This window comes from Cnephaeus nilssonii (assembly GCF_951640355.1).
Source record: "Cnephaeus nilssonii genome assembly, chromosome: 4".
Classification (NCBI taxonomy): domain Eukaryota; kingdom Metazoa; phylum Chordata; class Mammalia; order Chiroptera; family Vespertilionidae; genus Cnephaeus; species Cnephaeus nilssonii.
The window spans coordinates 15,953,131-15,973,709 of NC_137075.1; the positions used below are offsets into that span (position 1 = coordinate 15,953,131).

A 20,579-nucleotide genomic window follows, 5' to 3' on the forward strand; every position below is an offset into this window, starting at 1 on the left:
CTCCTGGCCCTCATGTACACTGCTCTCTACGGGTCTTCCTACTCATGAAATATTTTCGGCCATGAAGAAGCAAACAGAATAGATGGTGAAAGGATAAAGTCACACTTGAATTCCTGAGCAGGATTAGTCTTAGAAAAAGGGGGAAGCTATGTATGACTCAGCTCATAGTTGCCAGAGAAGGTTATGCCCTTCGAATAACGGGGGGCAGGGGGGGAAGAGTAGGTTTATAATTGTTTGTATGGAAAATAATACAGCACAAGAATTCATAAATAATAATTCAAGAAAAAAACTCCGTGTTTCATGTACTCACAACTGAAAACCTATTTTTGCCTCACCCTATGTATGATCTTATCTGCATCTAGCCTTGGTGCTCATATTGAACCATCAGAGAGAGACTCATTCATTCTTGAAAAGTTAGAAGATTTCAAGATTTCTAATGCAAAATCTATGCTTTTTTGCAGAAATTTTGTTCTTAGGGATTAGTTAACCCCCATGTGTGAGCATGGTAGGGATGTGGAGGGGGTGGAAGTGGTAGAAGGCATGTGCATCAGAATGAGAAAAACTGGAGGTGAAGGGAGGTGGAAGGTGCCCAGGACAAAATTTTACTCTCATAACTTGGCCTACAGAATGCAATCTCTTTTCAGAACCAAAAACATTGAAAGAACTGAGATAAACAAAGGAAAAATGGGCTGTGAAAGTCTGGGTTCAAATTTCAGATGAACTTTTAAGATGAAGGAGCTTGACAAATAGCATTCATTTCACTGTGTATCATTTTAATATTGAGTGTTAGGCATTTAAAGGTCTAACCTTCTGATTTGAAGATCGAAGTTAATGCTCACGTTTGTTTTCTCAAGACGTGGAACTGCAAATCGGAGGCCCAGAGAATACTAAATTTAAAAAAAACACAAACACACACACACACACATACAACACACTATGTTATTATATGGGAGGAACCTTATACACAGCATAAAATATTTTAAAGTTATCCTGCAAAACACCACTCTGGATTGCTGTTCCTTTTTCTGCTTCTATCCTGGATGGCTGAGAGCTGAAAGGAAGCCATGCAATTGAGACAGTAGGGCCCAGACAATGCCAGTCCTTACACATTTTGGTTTCCTCTCTTCATTTTAGGCCCATACTAACTCTTCTCCTGATACCTTGTTGTGTGCCAAATTAAAAACAACCTAAATATACAAGGTGAGTGATTTAGAAAACTGTGATTCTATTTTATGATAGACATTTATGTAGTCTTTGAAATCATGGCTATGAAGCCTATGCAACAATGTGAAAAATGCTTATGACATTATGATGGTCAATAAATAAGATTACAATATTGTAGGTGTAATGTGTTTCAGCTATGGTTTTAAAAGTCTATCATTGGAAAAGTTATTGTAGAGGAGTGAGGATGTATTGTAAGAAAATATACCAAACAATATACTATGCTATGTTAAAGTTGTAAATGTGTGGGTTATTTTTTCCATCTTTATTTTCAAAAGTTTTAAAACTCTCTTATTATATTTTTATAATTTGAAAACAGATTTTTAAACTTGGAGAAAAGTAAGTCCAGTGATAATATAAATGAGGGAAAAACAATAGCTAAGACATAGAATGATAGTAATGCCTCTCCCATGAACTATACTAACCCTAACATGCATTGTTTCATGAAATCACAGCAACCAGTCTGTGAGGTAGGGACTGTGATTGTTGACATTTTGCAATCAAGCAGCAATCTGAGGAGGAGAGAGATTAAGTGACTTGCTCCAGGTGCAAAGCAAATAAACTCCAGAGTTGGAATTGAAATCCCTTCAAGCTGACTCCAGAATCTGTCTACACTACACTACACTATGAGAATCAAACCATTAAAAATTCAGGTTAATATGACGCAGTAATAACATGAACTAATAATAAATTGTCACTTTTATCATAAATCACCATTTTTCTAACCCTTACTGAATGTGCTACAAGCTAGGTACTGCCCTAGTGTAAAGCCACTAGTGGTTTATATCATATCATGGCATTGCTCCAAACATTCCTGCAAATAGGTATTCTCCGGCTTCAGTGTGCCTTGCCCGAGGCATCACAGCTGATAAATGGCAGTTGGGATTTAAACCCAAGTGTGTCTAATTATTAAGCCTATGCATCCTTATGTCCCAACCATGATGAATACCTTTAATATTCCAAGTGTGCAATTTTCTGTCAGACCTCTGGGCCTTTGCCACATGCTCTTCTTTCTTTGGAAACCTTGTATGCCTTTCCCTGCTTTCTCTACTTGGAGAACTCCTGCTCACGTTTCAAAACTCAGGATAAGAGATGCCTCCTGCAATACATCCTCTGATCCCATAGGCCGGATCAGGCAGAATTGTTTTTTTATTTCCTCTATCTTTGCTACTCTCCTATCATTCAACCTATGGTATCGCTAATTTTGAGTTTCTTATTGAATGGGGGTTGTATATTTTCATCTTGATATTGTCAGATTCTAGCTTAGTCAGGCATCTACAAGGAGTGGCAATAAAACTGGTTATCTATAATAAAAAAAAGCATAATGTGCAAATTGACTGAACTGCTGTACAGCAGAACGACTGTCCAGACGATTTTCCGGACAAAGCCGGGGCTGCAAAGGTCTACTCCTGCACACATTTCATGCATTGGGCCTCTAGTTTCTCATAAAAAAAGAATGATGAGAAAGAGTGTGCCATTGTTTGTACACTTCCAGTGATGGGGATCTTACTATATTGTGATGAAGTCTACCTAATGTTGGTCTTCATTATAGAACAATTCAGTGTGGGGTGAAGATAAAAGGTGTGACAAATTCATATCAGTAAAAGATACATGTGTTCTTAAGTGGAATCTAGCACCAGATCTCTGGGCATTGATTCTAAGAAGTCTTTGTTGAACTACTATTTTCTTGTTTTCCTGTTTAAAAGATTTTGCAAATTTTTATGAATCTCATTGGTATGTAAATATTTTCTATTACTGTAGCTATTCTATGAAAATGACATTACTACTTACAAATCAGAAGTAACACTTCTGAATACTGCCTTGAATAGTTTGTTCAATTAAAACATAAAGTTGCTTGAAAACTATTATGGTGTTTTTTAATATTTAGGACTGCTTTTACCTTTGGAATTTTACTACAGCCCACGAGAGTATTCTTTTTAAAGTACAAAATGAGGTAAATAAATCAAAATGTTTTATAACAAAATAGAATGCAATAAAATTGGATGTGCTTAAGGGCATTAAAGAGTGAGATAAGAAAGCTATTAGGTTTCTTCCACTATAGACCTCAGAGATAAATGAATAGAAAAAATTTACTTCCTTGACTTCTAAAGATTACTTGCTGATAAAATGGATTGACATGGTTTCACATAAACACATTTGTGGTTAAGACCACACTGTCATTTTACCTTCCACTTTGAATGTCACTGGTGGCCAGTTTCTGTTCCATGATTATTCTTAGTTATTGATGAGTTTAGATTACCTCTGGTCTAGATTTAATACTTTTAATACTGAAAAATGGAATTAGTGCCCAGTCATCTATAGATGCTAACATCATTGCCACCATGTCAATTCATTTCTCTTTGGCCTTAGGGAGAACTCTTCATATCAAATTAGGTGGTTGGATTGTGGTTGAAAATTGGCAAAAGGATTTATTAGCTTCCAGAGAAAATAATTCTAAAGAAAAATGTTCTAATATCTCAGCTTAAATTTCCATTCTGTCTTCCATGGCCTCGTTTAAGTATCTCATCTGTTACCCATTAGTTTTCACCCAAGTACTCATCACAATTTTGCAGACAGGCCTGGTTCAAATCTTGGGTCTGTCCTTCATTACCTGTGTGACTTTGGGCAATTCATTTGACTTCTCTTGAGTCTCAGTTTTCTCATCCATAACATAGGAGAAGTACCTGACTCATAAAGTAGTTGGTTGTTGTGAAAATCAAATGCGACAACATTGAAAAACCACCCAGTAATGGGTTTATAACACAGAGGGTCACCCAATTATGTTAGCTTATAAAAGTTGATTTTTCATTTAAATATTTACTTTTTTTTAACCAGGAAGTGAGCTTACTAAACTATATAGCTTAGTACCTTTTTAAAAATTACCCAGTATCAATGGTACAGTGTTTATTATAATGTAAAAAAGCAAAAATATTTTTTTGCACAATAACCTAAAGTCCTAAAGTATAAATTGGGAATAGGTATTTGCTTTTTTTTGTGTTTTCTTAAAAAAAAATTTTTTTTAATCCTCACCTGAGGATATGTTTTTCTAACTGATTTTAGAGAGAGAGGAGGGGAGAGGGAGAGAGGAAACAGTGATGTGAAAGAGAAACATAAATCGGTTGCCTCCCTTACGAACCCTGACTGGGATCAAACCCGAAACCTGGGTGTGTGTCCTGCCCAGGAATCGAGTCTGCGACCTTTTGGTGTACAGGACAGCTCTCCAAATAACTGAGCCACCCCAGCCAGGGCGGGAATATGTATTTCTTGATAGAAAGTTTCAAAGGCTCAAACACATGTGTGAAACTCTGGGCTGAGTGGTTTATTTACTGCAGTACTTCTCAGTAGCTTTAAAATGCAAACATGCACCTGAGTGTCCCAGAGGATATGACATTCAGCAGTGACCACAGAACTCTTCTTTAAAGGCTTACCTCAAGAGATTAGGTCTCTTTGGAATATAATTCTGGAAGTTGTTCTAATACAAATCTATTTAATTGTAATTTTTTTTTCAAACAAACCATTCCATTGATCATCATAAACATCTAATTTAAAATAGAGGAATGTATACGTTTAGTTTATGTAACATTTAATTATGTAGTATTTGCAGATTTCAGAATATTTTTCTGATATATGACTTCAAAAAATAATTATTTCCACTGTGATATTTATTACAAGAAGTTCCTATGTGTACATGTAAACAGTAATTGTATAAAATAAATGTTTTGTCCACAAGTAATACTGAATGGGAAGTTCCTAAATCTGGAAACAAAGAAGAAAAAAAAAAAAAGAAGGAGGAGAAGCTGGTGAAGGAAGAGAAGAAAGAAGAAGAGGAGGAGGAGTGGTGAGGGCCAGGGGAGGAGGAAGAGAAGAGGAAATAAACCAACTCATTATTTCATGAGCATGTTACAGATCATTATTAACCCTTTCTTTTTCTTGCTACATTTTTCTGTATTATTCTTCAGCTAAAATATATTATTCTTCAAGTAAGATACCAGTTCTTCAAGTAATACCTAGTAAAGCTGATTTAAAAGCTGAATTATTATAATATTTTAATATGAAAGTACTGTGAATTATATTCATATGGGAGGTATATTAGAAATAAAAATTTAAACACCTTTGCTAAAATTTTTAATTGTTATTCTTAAATAATTATATTGTATTTGTTTTTTAATTCAAGAAAAAGTTATAGTAAATCCAAAAAAAAGTCATCAAAAAATCTGTAGTAAAAAAAAATAAATAGTATTTATAGACTTGTTGTGACTAAAAGATGTGTAAGAGTGATGTGCAAAGAGAAAGCACACAAAAGTATTAATCTTTTGTGTTTTTAACCTTAGATTATCCACTCTGTGTTGGTTATAATGCTAAATCCCACTGCCCTGGTCTGGTAATTTCCTGCCTAATTTGTTTTAATTGCTATGTTCTAAATTGCTGAGTGCTATTGGGTAGCTTTCCATTAGTTCCTTTTAAAATTCAATTAGACAGACATCAGTAAGTGCTTCTGGTTTTCTCTTACATTTGTTCCAGCCACCATCGGATTCCCAAGGTCGCACACCACCATTCTGGTTACATTTTCCATCTTGTACTCACAGCTCAGTGGTCGGAATCCCTACAACAGGAGAGAACACCGGGGTGGATTCAGGGGCAGTATAAATTACATCCTGTCACAAAAGCAACGCTGGGGGTGGGAAGCTCCTCTTGATTTCAAACACCTGTGGGGGCAGCTGTGCCCAGGAATTAATGTGTGACCAACTCAGAAGAAAAACTTGAGAAACAAGATTGAAGTTTAATTTTAGAAAGTTTTTAGATTGGTAAACCCAACTATTGTGTTTCCTTGCCAAAAAAAAAAAAAAAAAAAAAAGCTTCCTATAGTATTTATACAAATGTTCTAGAAATTGTTTTCACTGTTAATATTAAATTAGGGCCATGAACATCACAGATAATTCAACACAGCTAATTTATTCTTGCAAAAATGAAATGGCAGTATACATGATCATATGACTCAATGACCATTTGCAGGAGAACTTCTTTGAACACAAATTTCTACACATCATGGTCCCATTTTGAGATTACACAATTAATCTTAGTTCAATCCTAAACACTTAAGATGGAAAGAGAACACTTTTATATTGACCCAGTGCTTCCTGTCTCCCTTCTTCCCCATACATCCTATTCTGATTAGAATATACAAAAACTCAGGTTTGAAGAGATGCTTAGAGCTATGTTGGAGAAGATCTCAAGGTTACACCAGGGAAGAGGGGAAAGAAAAGGTTTATCTTTGAACTCGTGCTGTCTGCTCACAGCTCCACCTGTGTCCTCATGTTACTCCCAGCTGCCTAGAATCCACACCTTGCTCTCTACCCTGAGCCCTTACCATATTTCAAAACCTAATGTCCCTATGGCCATGCTCTGCCATTGGTGATAGCGACCAACGTGTTCACCCATAATTCCATCAAACTTGGTAAGTGCTACTAATATATCACCTGTGAGAAAGAGGTGAAGGGATTAAGAAGCACAAATTGATAGTTACAAAATAGTCAAGGGGATGTAAAGCACAGCATAGGTAATAGAGTCAATAATATTTCAGTAACTAAGTATGGTGCCAATTTGGTACTGGAAATATCGAGGGGGAACACTATGTAAAGTATATGATTATCTAACCACTATACTATACACCTGAAGCCAATACAAAATAATATTGAAAGTGAACTGTAACTGGAAAATAAAAATTAAACTTTAAAAAAAAACTCAGAAAAAGCCTATAATCCTCATTCCCAAAGATAAGCTTACAAAATGAGGACATTTACAAAGGAGCAACCTTTTGGGGATTTGTGCCCCCTGAGAGGTCCATGGACGAGTGTTCTGAATATGAGGGCCGTTTATCCATCTTTTAGCTGTATTGAAATTTCATGTAAAGAAGTAATGTGAATTTCCAAGTAAAAGTTTCAGAAACTACCCTCTATTCCATCTTTTCCACTTTATTGAGAAAAAAAAACACAAGATTTAAAACCAAAACAAAGAAAAGCCAAACAAATCCCAGATATCTAGATAAAGAATTCTGTAGGTAGGTCATATGCTTTGAGAAAATAAGCATCGGGAAGAAGGGGGCTTTGTATCTGTCTTATTCCCAGTGCCTAGAACAGTGTTTGGCGAAAGGGAGATGGTGTTGGGAGATAACAGTGAAAGTAGCTCACACTCTTTGCTAAGGAGGAGCCTTCAATGAAATAGACAAACACACAAATAACTATAAAGTCCTCCTCCTTAATCACCCTGGTACTTCTCTTCCTAGAGCATCCATTGAAAGTCTGTCCCAAGTAATGAGAAAGGAGTGAATCACTCGTATTTGGAGGCACCATTTAATATGTGCTCTTTCTAAATATGAATGAATGACATGTCAGTTTCTGATGGAGGTAAGAAACATATTTTCTTTTTTTAATTGAATTTATTGGCATGACATTGGATAATAAAATTATACAAACTTGAGAGGTCAATTCTATAACACATCATCTGTATATTGTACTGTGTGTTCACCACCCCAAGTCAAGTCTCCTTCCCCCACCACACTTTCCCTCAGGTAATCACCATACTGTCATTTGTGGTTTTTTTTCCTTAATCCCTTCATCAAAACATATTTTTAAAAAGCTGGTAATAGTCTCTATCCTGAAAGATACCTTTAGCATCTATTCAACCTTAAGAATTCATAACTAACTCAAGTCATACAGAGATGTTTTGTGTTGAGATTATTAACTCAGTCCTGAAAACAAAAAAGAAACACAGCAAAAGCTTTAAAAAATGCCCATGTATCCCCTGAATATAATTCAAGGATTCAGTTCCTATAGTAAATATTTTTATCTTATCTAAAGGTTAAAAGTTATATATACATTTTTCCAGCTTTCTAGAAATAGCTTTTCCACATCAATCAAAGTTATTTCCTCTCCACAGACCATCACCCTCTTTCTTTTTTTAACCTTTATTTCCTCTGAGTGAGAGAAACAATAATTGTTTTTCTAGATATTTCTAGATTATTTTCCTCCGCTGTTCCAGGAACACTCTTGTTCTAATCCATTTATAGCTCTAAGGGTATCATTCATGCATTTATTCATTCACTGAAAATATTTACTGTTATTTACTAGACACATACCCTCACTGAATTTCCAGTTATTACAAATGCAGTAAGTGATCACAAGCAATTGCAACAAGCAATGGAAACACAATACAGTTTGCTAAGTTTATGGCAGAAGAAATTGGTAGTGATAGAGGAGGACATGCACATAGATTTAAGCAACCAGAAAAGGGAGCAGTGATTAAGCACGGGGCCTGGACCTAACAGCAGAGGTTTCGATCTTGGCTCCGCTACAGAATAGCTATGTAACTTTCTGCGTGTTACTGAATTTCTCCTTATCTACTAGTATACAATGGAGGTGATGATAGCCTTGCCATTTCTCTATAAAGCTGTCATGAGGATTAAGTAAATGTATTTTGATCCATTTCCACACCAGACCAGTAGCATACTATATTCATTTCAAAAGCCACACATTCATAATTTTTATCTTTTTTATTCCTCATTAAGATTATAATTGATAATATTAAGCCCATTTGAATTGTAATAATGTGGGATTTATTAAAACTACAATTAATTTGGCCTTTTAACTAAGAATTATAGTACATTGGAGAAATTTAGATGAATATATATGAACAAATTTTCACTAATGAAAAATTTGGATATTCATAATCATAATAATAATTTGATTATAACCCACATTGGTTGATAAATACTTACCTAAAAATATTAAAGGTAGTTCTAGAACCAGAGAAAAATCATGCTATAACTTAAAGCATTATAAAAAATAAATAAATAAATAAAATATGCGGAGCTTAGAGCAGTGCCCAGCCCATAGCAATTGCAAAATAAATTTTAGCAGTCTCAGTCGTTAGTAAACTGAGGCCTAAGGTAGGGGAGGGTCGGGGGTGGCGGGGTGGGGTGAAGAGATCAACCGAAGGACTTGTATGCATGCATATAAGCACAACCAACAGATGCAAGACACTGGGGACGGGAACGAGGGCAAGTGCGGGGGGTGGGGAGTGGTGGTAGGGGAGGCCGGGAGGAGGTCATGGGGGGGGGGGAGGAGAAGATATATGTACTACTATTTGTAATACCTTAAATAATAAAATTAAATTAAATTTAAAAAAAGAATGACTAGAAAGAGGTAAGCTGGATAAAGGGGAGGAGGAAGTAGTCAGTGTGTCAGAGAGAAGGAACTGCAGGGACAAGCTCTCTGGTGAGAGCATGCAGGGCTATCGCAGGAACTGAAAAGAAATTCTGTCCTGCTGGGATTTAGGGTGTGAGGTAAAGGAAAGATGTGGCTGAAGAGGTAGGTAAAGGAAAGATGTGGCTGAAGAGGTATATAATTCAGAGGTGATATAATTAAAGGCCTTGTTAGTCATCTCAAGGATCTGGACTTTATCTTAAAAGCAATGGGGAGCTAGTGAGGGTTTTAAGCAAGAGAATGACGTGGTCAATTTGCATCATAGAAAGAGGGCTTCCTTGGCAGGAGGCAGGGAGATGGGGTCATGAATTAGGAGACGGTTACAGTATGCTCAGGAAAAAGTCATTCCAGTCTGCATGAAGGCAGTGATAGTGGCAGTTATATAGAGAGAGGCTGTGGACTGGAGATATTTCAGACCAACTCAGGCTTCAGAAATGAGGTGCATTCTGGTGCCATTCTCTGAGATAGGAACTGGAGGGGAAGAGGAGGAACGTGAGTGTGGAAGATGAAAAGTCTAGTTCTGGACACGGTGACTGTGAGGCAGAGGAGTGAAGGGGAGTACATGAGGAACCTAGAATCGCCCAATTCCTAGAGATAGAAAGGTGAATGGTGGTTACAGGGCCTGGAGAGAGGGGGAATTCAGAGTTAGTGTTTGATGGGTACAGAGTTTCAGCTTTGCAAAATGAGAGTTCTTCTATGGATGGATGGTAGTGATTGTTGTGCAACAGTGTAAATGCACTTTATGTCACTGAACTGTACAGTTACAAATGATAAATTTTATGTTACATATAATTTACTAATGCAATAATAATAAAAGATAAAGCATGTAAGTCAGTGGTTCCCAACCTTTTTTTGGCCATGCCCCACCTAAGTATCTCTAAAACCCTAATGCCCGCCCCCCATGACATATAATTCTTATTATTCAAAAAGTGAACTATTCACATGGAGGAAACCCAAAAGGCCATTAACTTGGTCTAAACAAACTTCCAAAGAACATGGCACCCATGAAAGAGAAAAATAAAAGAACGAAAGGACCGTTGAAGTACTGAGGAAGAAATCACTAAGAAATTGTTAAAATAATAATATGAAGTGACATGAAAAATAGCAAATGAAGTTTCAAAACATATAACAAAAAACTGAAATGCATAAATATGTCACAATATATACTTATATACTGTATATGAGGCCCCTAGAGCCATAAGAAATGCAAAAAATTCACTGTTAATAACTCATTCTCAAATTTCCCCCCTTAAAAATCAAATTGCCCCCTGTGGGGCATGTGCCCCACATTGGGAACTACTGACATAGGTCTTTATTTCTAGAAAAATTTAGAAGGAAGGTCACCAAAGGGAAGGATAAAGGTTGGCTCAGTTAAGGTGTCCAGAGAAAGAGATGATCACCATCTACATTTAAAAAATATGTTTTTATTGATTTCATAGAGGAAGGGAGAGGGAGAGAGAGAGAGACAGAAACATCAATGATGAGAGAGAATCATCAATTGGCTGCCTCCTGCAGTCCCCCTACAGGGGATCAAGCTTGCAACCTAGGCATGTGCCCTGACTGGAATCAAACCTTGACTTCATGGGTTCAACCACTGAGCCACACCAGCCGGGCCACTGTCTACATTTTTTAAAAGATCAGTGTTTTCAACAAAAGATAGCAAAACTTACAATCAGATAATCCCAATACTTTTCCTCCTGATAAAAAGTTGTTTTAAAAATACTTGAACTTAGTTTAAATAAAAAAAATACACAAATCTCAAACTGCTTAAAAACAAAGAAGAAAGTAGAATGTGGCTTAGTAATGTAAAATTCAAAGATGGAGCTGGAAGAAGAACAGTTAAGGACTCATTAGAGATTATGGATAATGTCTTTTGTAATGTTTACAGGCAAAGACAGAAGGGATAAATGAATGCTATCCAAGTTTTCCTCACAACAAAGGGAACAGTAAACTGGATCTTTTTCTAAAAGGAAAACATTTTAGAATAGCTGCTCTGTTTGACGAAGTCAGAGGAGGAGTGGCATGAAAGGAATTGGAATAAAAATGAGTGGAGCCCTGGAACATGGAAAAATGACATACTTGAGCCCATTTTTTGATTTGTTTATGCGTTATCTCCATGGAAGTATTTGTAGGTGATATTTTTCTATGAATGTCTTTTCAAAAACTTATAATGACTTTATGACTGTTAAAGATACATGATTATTACCCTCCTGGACTTATTTTTTTACTAGCAAGATAGTTTAACCAAAATATAAAACATGAGACTAGAGGTGTGAATAGAGAATTTTATATTCTCGATGTTTTTCAATGCCTATAAAATACCAATATCACAACAGTTTGTTAAGCTCTCTTTAGAGGAATTATTTTTCATTAAATTATTTAAGCATTAGCATCTTCAAACTCCTCAGAATATGCAGCATTTGGAAACTCGCATGAATTTAATATAAATTATAGTTTAAAAGAACAAATCCACCAGCAAGTTGCTAAGGAGCACCCACTGTGCCTAGCTCTGAATGAGGGGTGACTATGAAAGAATATTCACCTTGGTCTCTGCCCTTAATTGTGAGTCCACATATTTCTAAAAATGAGGGACTCTCTCCATTATTCTACAATGTATCTTAGACCAAGCGATCATAAACACAACAGAACCTTTGGATACTCTGAGTGGGAAGATTCATGTTCTGACAAGGAAGGAAAGACTATAAAAAGCATCCACGTCAGTTTAATAAATAGTGGCATTGCGGGACTGGCAAATGACGAAGACGTGGCTTTTCTTGGACCCAGTCCCGAAAAGGTGGACCATGAAGAAAGAAAAATGACCGTGTTTCCTTCCCAGTGCCTGTCTGGGTTGTTATCAGTGCTCAGTCGGGATTGGCTGGACCTTCCTCCATAAGCTGTAATGAGAACCAGACCTCCTGGGACCTGCTTGAAACTTAAAGGAACTCAAAACAAAGGCCTGAAAACAGCCAGTGAGGGTAGGCGTGAGCTTGTGAATTTAGCTGAGCAATCCATCCATGGGTAAGCTGCTTCTTTCAGCAATTGTATTCTCTTCCTTGCTACGGCTCTCAAACTTTGGCCAATGTATCTTTGCATGTGTGGCCAAGAAAGACCATCCCCCTTCCTGGCTGACTGCAATCATGATTAACAAGTAAAGTGCCATTTTGTTTTCTTTTTTTTAAGAAAGAAACTCTCATCTAAGATGGTTCTACTCAACATTGATTTGACTTCCAAAATATACCTAGCACTTTACTACTTCGAATAATTAGTAGGCATTACCTTGTTGCTGCGCTCAATCCCGACATAATCTGCCTCTTCTGGTATCATCACCAAGAGTTCTGCTTCATAGGCTCCTTCACCTTCATTTCTTGCATTGATTATGAGCATAACATGATTTTCATCTCCAACGATGACCTGATGCTTATCTCTAGAAATGCAGTTGAACAGGGATCATTAGATACTCGCTGGATTCATGGGTATTTTAGTTAAGGACTTACCGGAGAGGAAAGGACGAAAGATGTGGAAGTGTAAGACTGAGGCAAAAAGAAGATGGATGGCCATGAGGCGGTTTGGCTGGGAAGGACCAGAAAACATCCAATGATGTGCTGGTCAATGGTTAACAACCAGGTCTCAAAAAGCACACCCCACACCATTTGCAACATTTGCTGATTCCAGTGGTATGAATCCTCCCACTATGGTCAATGTCAAGCTACTGACATACTTAATAATTTGCCAGCAAAAATTCTAGAAAATTTAACAATTGGCTCACAAGCCAGAATGAGCAGCTTCTGCACATCCCTGGAAACACCCAGCAGGAAGTAAGATGAGCCGTGGGGGGAAAAAGAGAGAGACACAGTTTAAAAACTCTGAGTGGGAGACGTGTAATGCAAAATGTACAATGAGAGGGAAGAAAGTAGCAGATAAAAGATCACAAATAGCTGATTAAGGATTGTGAAGTATTTTGAAGAAATTTAATTCACTCCAAACTTCAAATTGAACCAACATCTGGAAATGCCTATTTCACTTTTGACCCTGGCTAACTTGTGAAGTTTGGAGAAAGTCTCCTTGAGAGATATCAAGTGGATTCCAAACATTGGCAGTGAGACAGGTCCTGGGGGTGGGGGGTGGGGTAAAGGAGCATGAATCTGCTTTGTCCCATCATAGATAGCTCACATCTTCATTTCATTTCTTTACATATTATAATGCAACACAATTATGGGATGGTGACTCGCCACTACAGGCAACTGGGAAGTCCTCTGATTCTGATTGGATTTTGTGACACCTTCTGCTTTACTCCATAGAGTGCCATTCCATTTCCCCCCAGCAAATTAAAGCTGGTTTTGTGTTGACAATTTTGAGGATGCCTTTGAGTCATGGGGTGCTGCATAAAAAGTTTTGGCTAAGATGTTGATGGAACCAGCCTGTCTCTGAATTCTTTGCCCACAGAACTGAGACAAGTAAATACAACCTGAACCACCCCATAGATTAATTTACTTTGAACAAAACCTTTTTTTTCACTTCTGCTGAAAGATGAAACAGCTCTTGCAAAACCTTAGGGTGGCCACTTGACACCAATGACCAAGAACTGACCCAAACCACTGGCTAACGCAAAGTGTAGCCACACTCAAGACTTTCACGCAGTGTATTTTTTGTAGGAGTTGAAAGTGTATACTTTCTCCAGAAAAGCTTTAAGTAAACACCTGTGTTCCATTAGATAAATGTACAAGTTTATTTATTTAAACTTACGGTCTGGCTGACAGCTTCAAGTCAGGAACGCACATGTTGTCTTCACCACAGTCCACCAGGATGTGAGCCTGTGTTGTGCAAGAACATATCAGGAATAATCTGGGAAAACCGGAATCACATCCTTTTTCTTGAAAATTATGAACGATTCCGTAAATTAAAGCAAAGCTTTCGTCTCACTAGGCATGATTCTACCCAGCTAGAAGCCCCATGTTCAGCAGTGACCTCCCAATAGAGGCCAGTTTACATAATAGCCCGATTCCAATTCATTCTGAAATGTCTGTAAAGAATGTGAGTCTGGCAATGTTTTGAGAATTACAGACTGTATTGCTTCCATTACAGCCACATTTTGAACATATTAAATCTTGGTTGCACAAGGGGATGGGCTTCTGAAAACACAATGATGCAGTGTTTCAGGAAACCTGTTAGAAAAATCTCCCAAATGTTATATATTTGTGCGCAGGAATGAGACAAAAGGGACTACGTTCCATCTTAAGGTCACAGAAGCCATGCCCAGGGCCTGAGTGAGAATACGAAGACCATCAAGGACCTACCTGTTCAGTAACAACATTTTCCCTGTAGTGGTTCAATATTGGTTTCACTTCCAGGCCTTCTTTAAAGGTGGATTCATCCAAACTGTAATTCAAACTAATGTTGATTGGAGATAATTTATCTCGGAATTCAGTTTCATCCTGGGAAAAATAATGACAGAGTCAAGGAAGGCTCTGTGAATCAGCTGCAGGATGTTAGTCTGTGAAAGGCACTGGACTTAGCGAAAGTGAATAATGAAGTAATCATCACCATCATGAGCTTAAGCACTCACTGACTATTAATACAGCTTAATTAAAACGTGTTCAGAGATGATTCATTTAGAGCTGTGGCTTCATTGAAATATATGCTTCTAGAGGTAATCTTCAGGGTCTCCAGATCTTCAAAACTCACACAGGTTGGCTAAATTGCAAAGTTAAAAAATTGTCAACACAAAACCAACTTATATATGTAATAAATATTTAAAGTTTCACAAATTGGGATTTATATTTCCACGAGGTTGGCACAATCTATGAGTTCTGTTGGGCTCACAGGAAGAAAACATCTTGATTCTCTTCCTCTCTTATCGTCTCTTTAAGCCCTCACTTGTATGAACTTCAGAACACTTTCAGCACATTTAAAGTTCCTTCAGAAAAAGAAATAGAACTCCCTCGAGGTGAAGAGGTGAGTGAGTAGCACCAAGCCCTGAGCACACGGACCACCTTACTCCCTGTGGTGAACATGCCACCCTTCAATTGTGTGCCAGTCAAGGTCATAATGAGACTCCAGGGTCATGCGCCCAACTTTCCAGACACGTTTGTAAACTTTGCCTTCACCAGATTTCCCCTCACTAAGTCCATTAAAGGAGGAGATGAAATAAGAAAGAATAATAACCTCACAACTGGTGAGAAGATGAAATAATTGTATGATAAATATTTTGGCTTTGTAAATTTCACGGTAGGTTTGGAGTTATTGGTAAAAATCCACTGCTTTAAAAATATAATTATAAATGACTTTTAATAAAGGCTTTGAATGCCTAAATGTTTTCCTGAGTTGGCTCTTAAATGCATATTGATAAAATCTGGCTAAACATAGTCATGTAGGAGAAAAATTCAAATAAATTATGTTATTCTGCAGGGGAGGCAGTTACAAATGAAAACCACCTGAGTTAGTGCTATTATCAAGATTGTGAGCAAAACAAAAAGAAACCATGAGAATTAATAGCAACATATTATTGGGTTAGTGGAAGGAAGTGAGGCTCACGACCAGAGTGTGCAGCCTAAAAATAAAGTTTCCTCCAATAAAATGAAAATGATGTGGACAAGGTTGATGGTTAAATGGGAAAAAAAAAAGTGGTTGGAATGTGGTTCTGAATGTGAGAGGCCAGAAAGGTGATCCTGGAACACTTACTCGCAGGTAAACCATAAAGTCCTGGCATTGGCGGGATTTCTGCTGCTTTATCACGAGAGGGAAGATGAAATGTGACTGATGGTTGTCAAGGAAGAGCGTGCGTTTAATGGCGCCTTTTTGTTTCAGGGAATCTAACTGCACCTCGGCGGTCAGGCCTAAAGGAAAGAAATAAAGTAAATATAATCAGGAAAGGAAAAGTATTCGGTGAATGCAGTGCTTTAGCAGAGGTATGAGTTCCTAGTTCAACTTGCTTACTCAGAAAACATTGTTTTTTCATAATTGGGATCAAAAACAATAGAGGAGCTGAGAAAAATTTTAGGAAATACTCCCCAAGCTAAAAAAAAAAAACTTTGTTTTTTACATAAATCATGTTTTTTTCATGAGGTTGGCAGAATCTATGAGTTCTGTTGGGCTCACAGGAAGAAAACATCTTGATTCTCTTCCTCTCTTATCATCTCTTTAAGCCCTCACTTGCATGAATTTCAAAACACCTTCAGCACATTTAAAGTTCCTTCAGAAAAAGAAATAGAACTTCCACGAGGTGAGGAGGTGGGTGAGCAACACCAGCCCTGAGCCCAGGGAACACCCCCACACAATTATTTCTGGTTTTCTAGATAATATTAATACCAATTATTTGAGTAATGTTTATAAAGAAGGCTCCATATATACACTAGGAGTCTTGGTATTAACAAAGGACTCATTAAAAGTTCTATGAGGTCTGCACAGAGAAATGCTTATGGTTGACTTTTCTTAATATACTATAGGAGTAGAAAAAAGAAAACACTCTCACCTATTGTGTTTGGAATGCTCTGGCCTTCTACAGATGCACATACTCTTAAGGAAAAGCTATGGAAAACAACAGTCAATAATTTATTGGTTAATAAAGTTTTGAATCTGAAGTAGAACTCTTCCCTTAACTCACCCTAGATAGATGAATACACTGTTTCCCTCTATACTTCACTTATTATACACATACAACTAAAAAATAAATATGCATATAAAATATACACATATCCTACCAGTTGGCCTCAACACTAATATAATTACGACTGGTGAGGTTATATGATTTAATCAGTGGGTTGTTTAATCAATTGCTTGCTGCCTGTATTTAATAAATGAATATCTCCACGTGCCAGAGAGTGAAAAATTGAGCAGTACATCAGGGGAACAGCTAGTGGTAGAGCCTGGAGATGAGCAAGAACATGACCCCACTTGAAGAACCTGAAGAAATGTGGCGTGGTGGGTGCATTAGAGCAAGATGGGAAAGACTGGGAAGGAACAAGGCTCTGAAAGTCATGTTAAAGAACTTGGATTTAATCCTAAAAGGCATGGAGCGCCATGGTGTGATTAACCCACATCCTCACTCTGCTTGGAAGAAGAGGAAAACTCAGTGGTAACTTGCTAGGGGTGGGGTACAATCAGAGGCAGATACACTAGGAGAGGGAATAGCGAGAGAAAGAACATAAGGAGTATAGAGTGGCGGTGTCCAGCTAGGTAGGCACAATTATATGGCATATAAAGATGCTAAAAAGAGGGTATATGTGCAGAAGAGACACTTTATAGTTTTCCCTGAACATAATCCAGAGAGGTGTCCGCCACGGTTTGTAGGATGACCTGCACGTGGGCCTGTTCTGTGGCCGTGGAAGGAACAGGAAGCAGCTGGTTGACTCTGCCTGCCTTGGCTGAGTGGGCTCAGCTCCCTCCTGACAAATGTCAAGCCCTGACAGCCAGGCTTTGAGATGGGGCTTTTTCACATTTCTAAGAAAGTGAAAATATAAGAAAATACTTAAATATGATTTAATGACGGTTATAACATTTTTGCTAGTAAAATACATAGTATAATTAGAATATTTCTGCAGAACCCAAAAGGAATAAATAATCCCTAATCATACTTTAATTATGTGTCAGCTTCCTGTGTCAAACCTAATGAAAATGTGTCACATCTGGGATTCATCTATCTCCCGTGACCTCAGTCAACGTTTCCCTTCAGGGTAAATAATTTGCCATATGCCATTAAGCCAAGAGTTTCCTGAGATTTCTCCATTATTACAGCATTTTTACCACGTCCCCAGAGAGATCACAAATTCCAGCCCACTTCTACTTCAGTTAGATATATTCAGGGAAGAGGAATAGTTAATCGCATCTTTAAATTTCTTAGCACGTCTGCCTTTCAAAATTGGAACTTCTTTCTGTGTCCAACTTTTTTGGAAGTCCTTGGTTATCAAAGAGGGCTGCAAACTATTATTAACTAGAGGCCTGGTGCATGAAAGTCATGCACTCAGGGGCGTGTCCCTCAGCCCAGTCTGTGCCCTCTAGCAGTCCAGGAGCCCTTGGGGGATGTCCAACTGCTGGCTTAGGCCCACTTCCCACTGCACATCCTTAGTGCTGCCGTGGAGGTAGGAGAGGCTCCCGCCACCGCTGCTGCACTCGCCAGCCGTGAGCCCGGCTTCTGGCTGAGCAGCACTCCCACTGTGGGAGTGCAGTGACCACTAAGGGGCAGCTCCTGCATTGAGCGTCTACCCCCTGCTGGTCAGTGTGCATCATAGCAATGAGTTGTTCCATTGTTCAGTCAATTTGCATATTAGCCTTTTATTATATAGGAATATTAATTGAGTTAAAATTTCAAACTAGGATTTATGGTCATAGTCATTATGGTACATTATAGCTTGAATAGGTCTGATGGGTACCAAAAAAACAACAACAAATCAACTTAGCACTCTCATTACATAAATTCAAAATGAAACTGTCTATAGTGCTTCTGATATATCAGAGGCAGGACGATCCACTACAAATCTTCTAACACTAGTCCTAACCCAATGTAGTAATGGTTGGAATAATGCTTCCAACAGCCATGGGTGATGGAGAAAGAATGAGATAAATGAGGAATAGGATTTAAGTAGCAATTCATTTTTCAGTTTAACCAATTCAATCTTATTTCATTGATAGCAAACATAAGATTTTACATAAAGTTAGGCATATTTAAAGTTCTTTTCAGATTTGAAAAGTGAATAGTTGTAAACGTTTAAATTTATAATATGAAATATTTTTACTAAATAGTTTTAATTTTTCTGATTTGTTAACAATTAAGATTGAGCTGGCTTTATATTTTTATTTATAATTTAGAAATTCTAGTAGCAGATACTTTATAAAACTACACAGCTGTTTGAAAGTCACAGAAATTCACATCAATGGAAGTGAAGAACTATTTCTGAGTTAAAGTTTACTTAATAGTTTCAGATGTGCAATACAAGGTTATATTAAGTACAGACCAAAATTACAGAAAAGAAAATCAACAAATGTTTTTCAACAATTTTAGAAAGACTGACTAAATTCTTAGAACAAATTTAAAAGGTATCAGAGAAACACATTCTAGACTGAACCAGTTATTAACTTTTCATCTTTTCATACTCTGAGCCACCATTCAACATTTTAAATATGAAAATGAAACATCTTTCAGAAAATGTATACAATAGAATAAAATAAATAATTATAAAGGCATATATTTTATATTTGCCCACATAACAAATTGCATTTTATCTTAATAATAATTTAATGCAACCAGGAAAATGGTTCATGAAAAGACATTTTCTTGTTACAAAATAATATTCTTTCCATAAAACCAAACAGATCTCATAATCTGTTAAAACTACTTAAATTTTATAAAAATATTAAAAACCCTTAGAAAAATTATCTCGTTTGGAAAAAACAACAACAACACTTTATATCAGAGTGTGCCACACAGATATGCTTAAAAATTCAGCCTATACAGTCCATTCAGCCGTGAATGTAAACACACAGGACTATTGGGGGAAATACTGAATTTCTAATACTCATGCCTATGAAGCTGGCACAGCTCATTTCATGCTCTTTTAATCATTACAGGGTCAGGACTAGCAGGAGAATTATGGTTCCTGTGCCTGGGCCATATAGAGCATAGCTTGTCCAAGTTCCATCACATATTTTCTTAGATCAGGTTTTCATTATATTTTATGGTTTGAAACCCTTTTAAAATGTGCTCTGGGCATTTCCCAGCTACTTTCTAAAGCTGATTAAGGAGCGGACAGGCCTCCAAGAATGGGGAGCTCCCAGCAAAGGATGTTTTTCAAAGAATTCTTCAGGGTCCTCCTCACCCCCACCCTCCACCCTCCACCCTCAAAGACTTTGACTTCAGAATGAATTCCTACCCAAAGGCCATCACCAGCATGCCAAAATTGGCTGGAAATACTGTAACTTCTTTGGGTCAAGACTGCATTCTGACATTCTCAGGAACCAAGCATACTGAATTAGACCATATCTCTGGAAAAGGAGGGCAAATCTCAAACACACCAAATATTGGTTGATTTTTCAGAGGATGTACCTTGCTGGCATTGCCCAGTAGGACAGACCTTGACCCTCGAGGACCTACATATTAAAAACAAA

At 37.4% G+C, this 20,579-nt stretch overlaps 1 protein-coding gene across 1 annotated transcript in view; it reads right to left on the reverse strand.

The window, feature by feature from the left end:
• The window catches only part of ITGA8 (integrin subunit alpha 8), a 209,382-nt gene that overhangs the window by 52,510 nt on the left and 136,293 nt on the right, over positions 1-20,579 (reverse strand). The window contains exons 16-22 of the mRNA XM_079769464.1: positions 16,951-17,006; positions 16,161-16,315; positions 14,777-14,914; positions 14,226-14,293; positions 12,759-12,906; positions 5,732-5,824; positions 808-887 (exon numbers count right to left, since the gene is read on the reverse strand). Of these exons, the coding sequence (XP_079625590.1) occupies positions 808-887; positions 5,732-5,824; positions 12,759-12,906; positions 14,226-14,293; positions 14,777-14,914; positions 16,161-16,315; positions 16,951-17,006 (738 nt within the window). The remainder of the gene's footprint in view (positions 1-807; positions 888-5,731; positions 5,825-12,758; positions 12,907-14,225; positions 14,294-14,776; positions 14,915-16,160; positions 16,316-16,950; positions 17,007-20,579) is intronic.